This window comes from Bos grunniens, chromosome 15 (genome assembly GCF_055505025.1).
Source record: "Bos grunniens cultivar Pamir isolate PY7600 chromosome 15, Bosgru_T2T1.0, whole genome shotgun sequence".
Classification (NCBI taxonomy): Eukaryota; Metazoa; Chordata; class Mammalia; order Artiodactyla; family Bovidae; genus Bos; species Bos grunniens.
Window position 1 is genome coordinate 58,347,807 of NC_141179.1, and position 15,018 is coordinate 58,362,824.

At 39.5% G+C, this 15,018-nt stretch overlaps 1 protein-coding gene and 1 long non-coding RNA gene across 3 annotated transcripts in view; one reads left to right on the plus strand and one right to left on the minus strand.

The window, feature by feature from the left end:
• Positions 1-7,480, plus strand: part of BBOX1 (gamma-butyrobetaine hydroxylase 1) — a 76,942-nt gene extending 69,462 nt beyond the window's left edge. For both annotated transcript variants that reach the window (XM_086338544.1, XM_086338543.1), the window contains 2 exons: positions 4,733-4,899; positions 6,631-7,480. In XM_086338544.1, the coding sequence (XP_086194670.1) occupies positions 4,733-4,899; positions 6,631-6,791 (328 nt within the window). In that variant the 3' untranslated portion in view covers positions 6,792-7,480. The remainder of the gene's footprint in view (positions 1-4,732; positions 4,900-6,630) is intronic.
• LOC147358337 (uncharacterized) overlaps positions 1-15,018 on the minus strand; it is a 142,968-nt gene that overhangs the window by 60,538 nt on the left and 67,412 nt on the right. The gene's annotated exons all lie outside the window — the stretch shown is intronic.

Here is a 15,018-nt window from a genome sequence, read left to right on the forward strand (position 1 = left end):
GACATCCTGGAACAAAATGCAAGTGGGCCTTAGGAAGCATCACTATGAACAAAGCTAGTGGAGATGATGGAATTTCAGCTATATCAAATCCTAAAAGATGATGCTGTGAAAGTGCTGCACTCAATATGCCAGCAAATTTGGAAAACTCAGCAGTGGCCACAGGAATGGAAAAGTCAGTTTTCATCCCAATCCCAAAGAAAGGTAATGCCAAAGAATGTTCAAACTACCACACAATTGCACTCATCTCACACACTTGCAAAGTAATGCTCAAAATTCTCCAAGCCAGGCTTCAACAGTACGTCAACCGTAAACTTCCAGATGTTCAAGCTGGATTTAGAAAAGGCAGAAGAACCAGAGATCAAATTGCCAACATCCACTGGACCATCAAAAAAGCAAGAGTTCCAGAAACACATCTACTTTTGCTTTATTGACTATGCCAAAGCCTTTTACTGTGTGGATCACAATAAACAGTGGAAAATTCTGAAAGAGATGGGAATACCAGACCACCTGACCTGCCTCTTGAGAAACCTGTATGCAGGTCAGGAAGCAACAGTTAGAACTGGACATGGAACAGCAGACTGGTTCCAATCAAGAAAGGAGTACATCAAGGCTATATATTGTCACCCTGCTTATTTAATTTATATGCAGAGTACATCATGAGAAATGCTGGGCTGAAGGAAGCACAAACTGGAATCAAGATTGCCAGGAGAAATATCAATAACCTCAGATACGCAGATGACAACACCCTTATGGCAAAAAACAAAGAAGAACTAAAGGGCCTCTTGATGAAAGTGAAAAAGGAGAGTGAAAATATTGGCTTAAAACCCAACATTCAGAAAATGAAGATCATGGCATCCAGTCTTATCACTTCATGGCAAATAGGTGGGGAAACAATGGAAACAGTGAGAGACTTTATTTTGGGGGCTCCAAAATCACTGTAGATGGTGACTGCAACCATGAAATTAAAAGACTCTTGCTCCTTGGAAGAAAAGCTATGACCAACCTAGACAGCATGTTAAAAAGCAGAGACATTACTTTACCAGCAAGGTCCATCTAGTCAAAGCTCTGGTTTTTCCAGTAGTCATGTATGGATGTGAGAATTGGACTATAAAGAAAGCTGAGCACCAAAGAATCAATGCTTTTGAACTGTGGTGTTGCAGAAGGCTCTTGAGATTCCCTTGGACTGCAAGCAGATCCAACCAGTCCTTCCTAAAGGAAATCAGTCCTGAATATTCATTGGAAGGACTGATGCTGAAGCTGAAACTCCAATATTTTGCCACTTGATGCAAAGAACCGGCTCATTGGAAAAGCCCTGATGCTGGGAAAGATTGAAGGAGGGAGGATAAGGGGAAGACAGAGGATGAGATGGTTGGACGGCATCACTGATGCAATGGCCATGAGTTGGGTAGGCTCTGAGAGTTGGTGATGGACAGGGAAGCCTGGTGTGCTGCAGTCCACGGGGTAACAAAGAATTGGACATGAATGAGTGACTGAAGTGAACTGAACAGCATATAATCCTGCATCAAGACTTACTTTTCATCCTCTTTTTACTTACAGCATATCCTGCTTACTAAGGTCCAATTTTGCATTTTAAGTTGATCCTCATGAAGCCAAGCACACATCTCCTCTAACATTCTTCCATCCTCAGAATAACATCTTCTCTGCATCTCACAACGAAATTTACTTTCTATTTCTCCTCAGGTCATTTCTTAGAATGTAAAGAACAAATTTGTGACTTATTTTCTCATATAGAAAGTAAACACCAGGTTAAAAGAAACAGAGACTGTACTACACAGAGAGAGAGAGAGGAATTGATTATTTTCGCCCACATGTATGAACTCTTAGGGGCTTACTCAGGTGGCGCTACTAGTAAAGAATCCACCTGCCAATGCAGGCAACACAGGAGATGTGAGTTCGATCCCTGTGTTGCCAAGATCCCCTGAAGGAGGACATGGTGACCCACTCCAGTACTTTTGGTGGAAGAATCCCAAGGACAGAGGAGCCTGGCAGGCTATAATCCATGGGGTCGCAAAGAGTCGGACACAACTGAGCATGTGAGCAAAAGATGAACTCAGAAATGAAAGCTTAATACAATGTACCATGAAATACACAATTCTGATTTCATTGAGTATCCCATGGTACACTGTGTTAGCAGAAAAAGAAACAAATCAGCAGAGTGGCTGTGATGGAAGAGTCCCAAGGGAAGTTTCAAAGATGTAACATCCTTGTCAGTGACACGAAGGATGACGCAAAGGCTGTCATTGTTACGTGTGCTTAGTTTCTCAGTCATGTCCGATTCTTTGTGACCTCAGGGACTGTAGCCTGCCAGGCTCCTCTGTCCATGGGGATTCTCCAGGCAAGGATACTGGAGTGGGTTGCCATGCCCTCTTCCAGGGGATCTTCCCAACCCAGGGATCGAACCCAGGTCTCCTGTATTGCAGGCAGATTCTTTGCCATCTGAGCCACCAGGGAAGTCCGTTATTGTTATATGCACAGAAAATAATGCAAGGTGAGAGGAAGGGATGTGTGTCAGGAGGAGTTAGGCTAGAATTTTAAAGATAAAGTGAAAAGGCAAAACGTCCTCAGAAACTGTGAAAGGAGTCTGAAACCAGCAATATGAATACATCAATCAAAAGGTCTCAAGCTCTATGGTTTGTATCACTCAAACCTGAAGATCCACAGTCTCTTCTGCTGACTGACCCCTTTCTTCATTCTTTGTTCATGAAACTACAAACTGCAGGCTATAGCGCATCCTTTATCTATGTGGAAAAGATGGGGCAGCAGGGGCGAGCACTTCACTGCCTATTCAGTCATATTTGTATTTTTATCAATATATATAAATTCAAGTTCTAAGAGCCTTTTTTGAACACCTGTTTCTTTCTTACACTTTCTTTCCTTATATGGGTTCAACAGGTAGTTTTCAGTCACTACTCAAATAGCAAAGAGTTGCTGTTAATGACTATTTCTAAGAGTTTATCATTCAGTTCGGTTCAGTTGCTCAGCCGTGTCCAATTCTTTGCAACCCGATGGACTGCAGCACACCAGGCTTCCCTGTCCATCACCAACTCCTGCAGCTTGCTCAGACTCGTGTCCATTGAGTCAGTGGTACCATCCAACCATCTCATCCTCTGTCGTCCCCTTCTCCTCCTGCCTTCAATCTTTCCCAGCATCAGAGTCTTTTCAAATGAGACAGTTCTTCGCATCAGATGACCAAAGTACTGGAGCTTCAGCTTCAACATCAGTCCTCCCAATGAATATTCAGGACTGACTTCCTTTAGGGTTGACTGGTTTGATCTCCTTGCTGTCCATGGGACTCTCAAGAGTCTTCTCCAACACCACAGTTCAAAAACATCAATTCTTTGGCACTCAGCTTTCTTTATGGTCCAACTCTCACATCCATACATGACTACTGGAAAAAGACTACATAGCTTTGACTAGACAGAGCTTTTATCATTATACTTGCCATTGGCTCACAGGATTGACTGTTAATCTGAAATACAAAGTGTGGGGACCAGGTACCCATACTTTATATACCACTGGTTCTCTCTGTGTGAGGAACCAGCCAAGTTTAATCTAGACCCCAAATCAGTGTCACCAAGCCCTGGAACATGTACCAGAGTCTGTTCCATTTGACCCATCAGGCAGCTATGGCTCACATTACCACCTCCTAAGCTGACCCAGGAGTAATTCTTGGCACTTCATCACCATCCTTGCCCACCTTAAGTTTTTCTCTATCTCTCCTCTTTCTACCTAAAGAAAAGATAAAGTTGGTTGCTATTTTAGAACTGGCTAAAAGTTCGTCTTCCTAATAAGCTAAAAAAGTTTTTTCTTCCTCTGTCTCTGTGTCTAAACAATGCTCATACCTTGCTAATTATAACCAACAAACTTAAATTTAGAACTGTTATTTCTTACATTAAAAACAGTATTATGTTATATTGTCATGATCCTGATTTACATTCTAAAAAATACTATAGAGATCACAATATTAGAATCTCTCAAGGTACTCAAAAGACCTTGGTACTGTCCAAAGGTACTAAAAAATATACAAAGTTACATATGCAACAAATATTTATTAACTGCCTATTATGCCCAGGCTCTATGTAAGTGCTGGGAATGCAACATTAAGTGAAATATAGTATCAGTCTTCTCGAAGCCTGTACACTAAGATAGCTAATATAGATGGAAAGATCCAAAGAATGTACTTCCAGCTAGACTCTACTTTCTCTGTGCCTTGGTTTCCCCATCTATAAATTAGGGATTGAATTAAAACAGATTATTTCAAGCTTTTAAAAAAAAAAGTCTTTCTTCCCAATAATGCTCCAATAAAATCATACTTAAAACCCCAATAGATAAAACACGTAAGTTGATTGATCTATGAATTATAACATAGGCATATTTTAATATGTAAAAGCAACTCTTTTTCAAAGAATGAAGAATGAATTAATTTTCCTAACAAATAAACATTTTAACTTAAATTTCTCAGAAACATTTATTGTGAAGTAATTTGAATCATTCTGGCACTTTGGTGGTAAGATTTCCAAAAATGCTTGCCAAATGAATAAATGAAAAACCAATAAATACTTTGTATCACAGATAACCTTAATATTTTCTGTACATGTGTTTGGATTCTTTAATACTGTATTTCAGAAACATCATCCAAGATGAAATGACCCTTACAAATGTAAATAGATACTTCATGACTTCTATATTTTAACTTCTCTTTGAAAAACAGATTAGACGATAAAGATCAAGTGGTTCGTATCAACTTCAATAATGCAACTAGAGACACGATATTTGATGTACCTGTCGAGAGAGTTCAGCCTTTCTATGCTGCTCTGAAGGAGTTTGTTGACCTCATGAACTGTAAAGATTTCAAGTTTACTTTCAAGATGAATCCAGGTCAGTGAACACGCCTCCTCAAACAACTGAAAGAATGGGTTTTCTTCAATCTTAAGCACTGAGCACAGTATCTAGAGCAGTTTTTCTCAGACGAGGCACGTGGAACAATTTACAACAGAGTCTTGGTGTATAGCCAGCTTGCTTAAATAGCAGACTTCTGGCTCCTACCCTGGCTCTAAATTGACTTTAAAATACTTATTCTTAAATAAGCTCCTAGGTAATCCTTAAACACATCAAAATTTAATAACCTCTAACCTAAAGAATAAATATTGAAAGACAAGCTACAGGCCAAATAAAATCTCATATCTGATATGAAGACTGACAACACATTTTCTATTCTGATAGCCAATCAATACAAACTGAAGCTTATACTTAGTTGTTCTAACTTGGTAAACAGATAAAATCATCCCCATGACTCTCACTCTAAAGTTCATGAGTCATATTTACTCACTGCACTTATCTGATCTGGCAGGCATATTGCTACCTGAAACAAAATCGTACTGAAATATTCCAGCCACTTGGATAAAGAAGCAGAAAGCATTGTGGGTTCTGTGGACCATCTCTACTTAATAAAGTGACATGAAATTCAAGGCTTTTGATATCTAAAATAAAAGGCCTAATTTCTCCCTCCTGTTGACTGGGCCAAGTAGAAGATACTTTTCTCTTGTGCTCTTTTTTTTTTAATTGATCTTTGGATCTAGTAAAGTACTACTAGAATCTTCATAAGTTCACTGCTATGCGGTCAACACCACATTGATTTTTAAGAACAGTAACATGTAAAATGGAAATGAAATGGGAGAAAAATACCCAAAAAACAGGAGTTCGAATTCAAGCTTCCCCATTTAATGGCAGAAACCTTCTGACAAGTACTTCAACTTCTCAGAGCTTCAGTTTTCTATGTATGAAAAGATGAGATAATACTCTTCCTTCAAGATTTTAATGAGGCTTAGAAATAACATACATAAATACTAAGAACATAAAAGACAAACCGAGAATGTCACTATCTATAATTATCTGAGGCTGTTAAACTAGAAATAAGCATTTCTTAAGTCAGAAGGAGAAAGACAAAGGTCATATGATATCACTTGTATGCAGAATCCAAAATATGGCGCAAATGAACCTGTGTATGAAACAGAGAGAGACTCTTAGACACAGAAAACAACTGTGGTTGCCAAGGTCGGGGGCAGATGGGGTGGGATCTGGGGGTTAGCAGATGCAAACTGTTACATATAGAATATATAAACAAAAAGGTCCTACCCTATAGCACAGGGAATTTTTCTATATCCTGTGATAAACCATAATAGAAAAAATATAAAAACAGATGTATGTATATGTATAACTGAATCACTTTGCTGTATAGCAGAAATTAACATAACATTGTAAATCAACTATATTTCAATTTAAAGAAAATACTTCTGAGCAGGAGGTAAGTAACAATCAGGAAGAACAATTCAGAAGTTTTAGTTTATGGAGATAATAGTTTAAGAATTAGAAAAGTGTCTACAGGGGCCTGACAGCCTATGTAATTCAGATGTCAAAAGGCTTAAAGCAATCAGCATCTAGTGGTCTGATTTGCATGAAAAAGCGAATATGTAATTTTATGTAAAGAAGTAAACATTGTTTCTTGATGTGAACCACATGGCAGTGCTATTTTTGCATTTCACATTTTCTAGTTCAGCAAACCATTTACACGTAAGATTATATTCATACTGTAAAAAATCCTTTGTCTAGGTGATGTGATTACCTTTGATAACTGGCGCTTACTTCATGGCCGACGAAGCTACGAAGCCGGAACTGAGATAACCCGCCATCTAGAAGGGGCTTATGCTGACTGGGATGTGGTCATGTCAAGGCTACGTATCTTAAGGCAGAGTCTCCAGAATAGAAACTGACTCTCCTGTTGCTAACCTCAGTAAGAGTCCAATGAGTGTATTTTATAAGATATGACAAGGTTATTTGTCTTCACAGACCATGAGCCATATCAGTTATATATTAATCTCTTTAACACTGAACATGTCATCTTTCTCACAAGAGTTCTCTTTTCTTTCTAATCATATACAATGCCAACTTTTTAGATGTAGCCATGTTCCCTCTTTTTCAAATAAAGCATCTCTTCTGTTCAGATGCATGTATGATCTAATTTCTTTTTTTTTTTTAGAAAAGAGGGAAACAGTTTTATTATTGAATAAGCACAAGGCCATATTACAGTATGCATTGTAAGCAATCCACCAAGTTAAGAGAAAGAAAGAAATTCTAGAAATTCAGGCTAGAATTAAACAGTAGTAATCCTTTACATCATGTTCTTAAGATTTTAACAGTAACTTGTCTTTTTTTTTAATTTTATTTTATTTTTAAACTTTACAATATTGTATTAGTTTTGCCAAATATTGAAATGAATCCGCTGCCACAGGTATACCTGTGTTCCCCATCCTGAACTCTCTTTTGCCCACCTGTGAAGTCTCCAGAATGCCTTCAAATCACCTTGCACTAAACCAAATTCTCTCTTCAAATAAGGCTTCTTTTGAATAAAGCTTTGTTTCAATAAAGTTTGCATTTCAAATAAAACTTGTCTCAAATGAAACATGTTTCTGCTCTGTTGCCTATAGGGTCTTGTTTTTCATGACTGCATATAACTGTCTTTAGCATGCTTGGGAATGCTATTTTCCCAAGCATAGCATATTGGGATCATATTTTTAAAGATCTCTTTGTTTACTTTTATTACTGAATTCTGTGACCCACATTTCCAGCCCTCACCAACCTGGTGAGCTAAGCTTTTCTTGTAATACCTAAATTATGACATCAAACCCAAGAATATGTCAAATTAAAAGAAAATATAGTCGCCTGCCCTTACAAAGCTGCTCTTGCCCCAAAATACTCCTAAGGACTGCCAGGATAGCATACCCCTGTCTGTTGATCTGTTCCCTTCACTTCTTGCCTTCAACTAAGAACTAGTAAAAGTAACCAAGATGCATGCAACACTCACAAATGAACATGATGTCTGCTCACCTGTGGACAGCTTTACCTGCTGGTCTTGGCTTCCTCTATGGCCACTGCCTTGTCCCCAGTGGTGGAACACAGGTGTCACCACCAGCCGTGAAAGCTGTTGTGCCTGTTGAGTACGCCTACTGTGCCCAGTCCTTATCCATGTCTCCTGAAAAAAGGAGTCTTGGCATTTCCATTTGCTGAAATCCTGGTAGTATATAGATTTTTAGTCTATACGCTTGGGGCCCTAATCAAGCCTCTTACTCTGAAAGTCTTAATCATTGCCACTGCTGTAGAGCCCTACCTGTTGGTTTATAACTGAATGAAAATATTACTTCCATCCATGAGTTTCACACTCACACTGTGCTGATGGCACTGAGAATGTGGATGAAAAGTGCCTGAGGCCCATGTCAGCACACCCCTCTGTTTTCTGAACTCTGGTATTAAGTCCACATCACCAGCCCAGTCTCCTCTTTCCCTTGTAATGCTGGCCCTTTCTGGGGTGTTCATTGCCCTTTCCCAATCATCTGTTCTTGATGGAGCTACTATGGTACACCACGTATGTTTGGTTTTTCCAAACTCCAAATGGAGTGGGCTGGGTTCTCAATGCCATCTCTTCTAAGGAGCTCCTAGAATGAAAATAGGTACGTTCAATAGGGGCACGGCTTGAATCGAAGGGGCAGCTAATACCTAAAAAAAGTACTTAATCAATACCTAAAAACAAATACATTTCTTGAGTAACCCTAGGTCCATCCACTTACAAAACCTAAACTCCAGGCACATGCAACACTAATGTGACTTGTCATGCTTTTATTCATTTGACAGATATTTAATCACATATCAGGTATATGTCAGGCACAGTGCTAGACTAAAGACATAGAAGGACTTGCGATGAACCTACTTATGGTCTGGTAGGGGAACAGATAAGGATGTAGATGATGATGTGTTTTATTAACAGAATGGTTCATAGGAAGGCATCCAAGATTGGAGAGGTTAATGAAAGCTTCAGTCTGAGTTTAATAAGGGTTAGCAGTAGTTTTCCTGGCAAAGATAGGAAAACTACTTTCAAGTTCAAAAGGTAGAAGAGGCACAGAGAATTGTGAGTGATCACAGTGGATGTGCTGATTTACAAGTAAAAACGAGCAGAGCACAGGAATGGTGTAAAGCCTGGGTTTGGATGCCTAGATTCAAAGAGTAATAATAATAGTCAGTTAACTAGGTGTCTTTGAACAAACAACTTCTTCCCTTAAGCCTCAGATTTCTATATATAAATGAGACTAAGAATAGTTATCTCATTAAATTTATTTGTGGATTAAGTAAAAGTTCACAGACAGCAGAATTTTCTCAAAATTCTCAGACGATTAGAGTCATGTTTGTGTGTGTGCCTGTAATACTACTTCCCAGTCTCATCCTGTGAAGGCTACGATTCGATGGATCTGGGCTAAGAACCAAGAACTGTATCTTTAGCAACCATCCCAGGTGATAGACATCATCAGAGAAGTTTAGAAAATATAAATGTAAAGCATTTAGCATGGTTCCTAAGTGAGGGTAAGTACTCAAAAAATGGTAACTATTGTTAGTTATAATAACAGAGGTTGTAGAGGGAGAGAATAGACAAGGATGAGACAAGATATATGATGCCAGAGACAGAGATAAGGACCAGGTTATGAAACATCAAAATGAATGTTGCACTAAAAAGTTGACATTTTATCTTGAAAGCAATGAGGAGCCACTTAAAGGTTTTTTTTTTTTTTTTTTTTTTTTTAACAATAGAGTGCCTTAGTCAGATATTCATTTTTAAAGATCCATCTGGCTACACTGTAGAGGAAATTGTAAATGAGCAAGGCTAGAAGCTATAAATCTACTTATGAGGTTATAAATCTGCTTACTGTAGGAAGCTGGATGAGAGATTAAGAAGGACTGAATTAGAATGCTGGGAGAAGAAATGGAGAGATACTTAGGAGGCTAAATCTAGAGAACTTGATGCTTCTCTGCATGTAAAGAATGAAGAAGATGTTCAAAATGCCTGCCGAGTTTCTAGTTAAGAAAAATGAGTTAACTGTGATTCCGTGCTTAAGGAGAGAAGCCACAAAAGCAGAAGCAAGTTTGTGAGCAAGAGAATGAATACAGTTTTGAACAGACCGGACTTGGATTGCCCTTGAGCTGATCTATTTGGCCATTGGCTCTACATATACATACAGCTCAGGACAGAGACCTGGATTGGAGATCTGCATTTGGAAAGTATCTGAAAGTGGATGAAATCATTACTTGCTTTCCTGGAGACCTTTACTGATTGTGACCAAAATTACAAGCCTCATGGTATGATGATAAACAAATGATATTGGTCTAGTTTGTGGAATTAGTTACACCCTGTACATAAAGAATCAATACTGGCTTATATTCAAAATCAGCTAGACCACTTACATACTGTATTTTGTCCCTAGAAGATGGCATTCCAAACCAGCATCCTACAGACTGGCTGTTTCCTTCTCTGTTGAAAAATTATTTCTGCCCTGGAAAGAAGGAACAGAGGATTGGATGCTGTTGCAACAATTTCTGAAGTGTTATATAGGACATGACATATTATGGGCTACAGCAGCTGGTGCCGACGGAAGATGACTAGGTTTCCTGGATATAATGGTCTAAAGATTTGACTTTCCTCCAAACTCATAATAGATCTGATGTAACTTGGATTAGAATTTACCCCCTTTTGGCAGTGTGGACTCTTACGGTCTGTTCTATTTCTCTGATTTGACTTGTAGAATATTAGCGTCTTGGCTGGTTAATCGGAATAACTCCACAGGTCACCAGAATGACATGTCACAAGATATCTACGTTGGTCTTTATTTCTCCCCCTAACGGACCATTAAAAGGTGAATAAATGAGTTTCGTTTGTGGGGATTTATGCAAAAAGAGGAAATCCATGGCAAAGCTAATGGACACAGAGGGTAATTTCTCTGCCCAGGAATTTAAATTAAGAAAGAGGAGAGACTTAATGAATAAAAATACCCTTTTGTGTTGTTAAATATCATTTTGAGAATAGATCTGAACCAAAAGTTCTTGCAATGAAAGTTTGATTCGTTTGGATGTAATGGCTTATAACATACCTCTGTGTCTCTGCACATACTTCCCCACTGTCTGGACCACTCTTCCCTACCAACTTATATGCTTGCAAAATTTATCTTCCTCCTTCAAAATTTAGTATAAGTTTTACCTCTCTTGTGACTCCTTCCCTGATTCTCCCAGTCAGGCTTAAAAAATCTTTCCCCTTGCTCCCATTGAGCTTTACATAAATGTTTGTTTTGTTGTTCCTCAGTCACTAAGTCGTGTCCAACTCTTTGCAACTCCAAGAACTGCAGCAAGCTAGGCTTCCCTGCCCTTCACTGTCTCCCATAGTTTGCTCAAACTCATGTCCATGGAGTTGGTCTTGCCATCCAACCATCTCATCTTCTGTCATCCCCTTTTCCTCCTGCTCTCAATCTTTCCAATGAGTCGGCTCTTCCCAACAGATGGCCAAAGTATTGGAGCTTCAGCATCAGTCCTTACAATGAATACTCAGGGTTTATTTCCTTTAGAATGGACTGGTTTGATCTCCTTGCAGTCCAAGAGATTCTCAAGAGTCTTCTTCAATACCACAGTTCAAAAGCATCAATTCTTCGGCACTCAGCCCTCTTTATGGTTCAACTCTCACATCCATACATGACTACTGAAAAAACCACAGCTCTAACTATACAGACCTTGTCAGCAAAGTGAGATGAAAACTGACCTTTTCCAGTCCTGTGGCCACTGCTGAGTTTTCCAGATTTGCTGGCATATTGAGTGCAGCACTTTCACAGCATCATCTTTCAGGATTTGAAATAGCTCAACTGGAATTCCATCACCTCCACTAGCTTTGTTCATAGTGATGCTTTCTAAGGCCCACTTGACTTCACATTCCAGGATGTCTGGCTCTAAGTGAGTGATCACACCATTGTGATTATCTGGGTCGTGAGGATCTTTTCTGTACAGTTCTTCTGTGTATTCTTGCCACCTCTTCTTAATATCTCCTGCTTCTGTTAGGTCCACACAATTTCTGTCCTTTATCAAGCCCATCTTTACATGAAATGTTCCCTTGTTATCTCTAATTTTCTTGAAGAGATCTCTAGTCTTTCCCATTCTGTTGTTTTCCTCTATTTCTTTGCGTTGATCACTGAGGAAAGCTTTCTTATCTCTCCTTGCTATTCTTTGGAACTCTGCATTCAGATGCTTATATTTTTCCTTTTCTCCTTGCTTTTCACTTCTCTTCTTTTCCCAGCTATTTGTAAGGCCTCCTCAGACAGCCATTTTGCTTTTCTGCATTTCTTTTCCATGGGGATGGTCTTGATCCCTGTCTCCTGTACAATGTCACGAACCTCCGTTCATAGTTCATTAGGCATTCTGTCTATCAGATCTAGTCCCTTGAATCTATTTCTCTCTTCCACTGTATAATCATAAGGGATTTGATTTAGGTCATACCTGAATTATCTAGTGGTTTTCCCTACTTTCTTCAATTTAAATCTGAATTTGGCAATAAAGAGTTCATGATCTGAGCCACAGTCAGCTCCCGGTCTTGCTTTTGCCCACTGTATAGAGCTTCTCCCTCTTTGACTGCAAAGAATATAGTCAGTGTGATTTTGGCGTTGACCATCTGGTGATGTCCATGTGTAGAGTCTTCTCTTGTGTTGTTGGAAGAGGGTGTTTGCTATGACCAGTGTGTTCTCTTGGCAAAACTCTATTAGCCTTTGCCCTGCTCCATTCCATACTCCAAGGCCAAATTTGCCTGTTACTCCATGTAACCCCTTGATGAAAATGAAAGAGGAGAGTGAAAAAGTTGGCTTAAAGCTCAACATTCAGAAAACGAAGATCATGGCATCTGGTCCCATCACTTCATGGGAAATAGATAGGGAAACAGTGGAAACAGTGTCAGACTTTATTTTGGGGGGCTCCAAAATCACTGCAGATGGTGACTGCAGCCATGAAATTAAAAAATGCTTGCTCCTTGGAAGGAAAGTTATGACCAACCTAGACAGCATATTCAAAAGCAGAGACATTACTTTGCCAACAAAGGTCCGTCTAGTCAAGGCTATGGTTCTTCCAGTGGTCATGTATAGATGTGAGACAATAAAGAAAGCTGAGCACCGGAGAATTGATGCTTTTGAACTGTGGTGTTGGAGAAGACTCTTGAGAGTCCCTTGGACTGCAAGGAGATCCAACCAGTCCATTCGAAAGGAGATCAGTCCCGGGTGTGCTTTGGAAGGACTGATGCTGAAGCTGAAACTCCACTACTTTGGCCACCTCATGCGAAGAGTTGTCTCATTGGAAAATACCCTGATGCTGGGAAGGATTGGAGGCAGGAGGAGAAGGGGACGACAGAGGATGAGATGGCTGGATGGCATCACCAACTCGATGGACATGAGTTTGGGTGGACTCCGAGTGTTGGTGATGGACAAGGAGGCCTGGCATGCTGCAATTCATGGGGTCGCAAAGAGTCAGACACGACTGAGTGACTGAACTGAACTGTAGTCATTGTCCACAGTGATTTTGGAGCCCAAGAAAATTAAGTTTGTCACTGTTTCTATTGTTTCCCCATCTGTTTGCCATGAAATGATGGGATTGGATGCCATGAACTTAGTTTTTTGAATGTTGAGCTATAAGCCAGCCTTTTCACTCTCAAAAAGGCAAAAAGACAAAACATGTCCACTGGAGAAGGGAATGGCAAACCACTTCAGTATTCTTGCCTTGAGAACCCCATGAACAGTATAGATGTTTGCATATTCATCTATTTATTCTAGTAATATTCATGAGTACCTACTACATGCCAGACACTATTCAGGGCACTGGTAGTACAGTGGTGAACAAGACAGACACAAGTGTCCTCATAGAGCTAATTGTCTAATGGTAATACCAGGCATTGATCAAGTAATCACAGAAGTAAATGATTAGAAAGTGTGATAAATGTTCTATATGAAAAGTCTAAGAAGCTACAAAAGCATGAAGTAAAAGAACAGAACTAATATGAGGGGAGTGGTGTTCAGCCTTTCCTGAGGAATCGACTTTTGAGCTGTTTGATGAAGAATGATATACAATAATAATAGTTTTAACCTCAATCAACAGAAACTGCTAACCTATCAATAAAGACATTTTTCATCTCACAAAACTTTAAGTCCCAGAATGAGGCAGGCTCCCCACATCACATTTCCTCAGTCCCACTCCTCTGTAGCTCTCTTGCTTCTGCCTTACTTCATGTGTGTGCGTCAGCCTCAAGCTGCTGAAATGGCTGCAAGAGTTCCAGGCATCATATTCAGACACGACTATGTGGAAGGGAACAAAAATTCTGACATTTCCTGCATCTGTTTCTTGGAAGCAAAGAAACCATTCCTAGAACCCATCCTCCAAGCTTTCTCTCATGTCTTCTCAATCACAACTCTGTCACATAAACTCTCTTAAACTAATTTTTGACAAAAGAAAACAGAACTTCCGTGTTTAACTTCAATGAGTCAGGATCTGCCCCCTGGCTGGGAAGTAGTCTCCATCACTGGTGCACACGTTGTGTGGAGAAGAGCAAATAACTAAAACATCATGATGAAGATGAAGATTAGTTGACATGTTGGCAACCATCAACATCTTCTCTGGTCTCTCTCTAGAGAGAGTTATCTAGGTGAAGGGGAAAAGGAGGCAAGGAGAGCATACCAGGCAGAGCAAAAAGAGTAAGGGCTCTGACATGGAAAGTAAGGTGGTACCTTTGAAGAAAGAGATGAAGGCCATGAGTCTAGAGGCTGAGTAGCCAACCAACAGTGTCCAATAAATTACAAACTCTATAGACAGAGATATTTTCATCTGTGTATCCCCAGTATGTCAGTATCTGTGGAATACATGAGTGAAGCTAGGGCATACGAGTACTTTCCACTTTACAACTTTGATGAAACTACATCACTTCCCCAGAATCTCAGTCATCTAGAAAAACCTCAGTTTTTACACCAGGCAAGAGCTCATGTATTCTCTGTCTTGCACTTGTATAACACATGTTATCTATGCATTTATCCAATTTTAGCTTCAAAAGCTTTTTAATTTCCTTCCAGGATCAGTCCATTCACCAATTTAAAACATACCAGCAGAGAA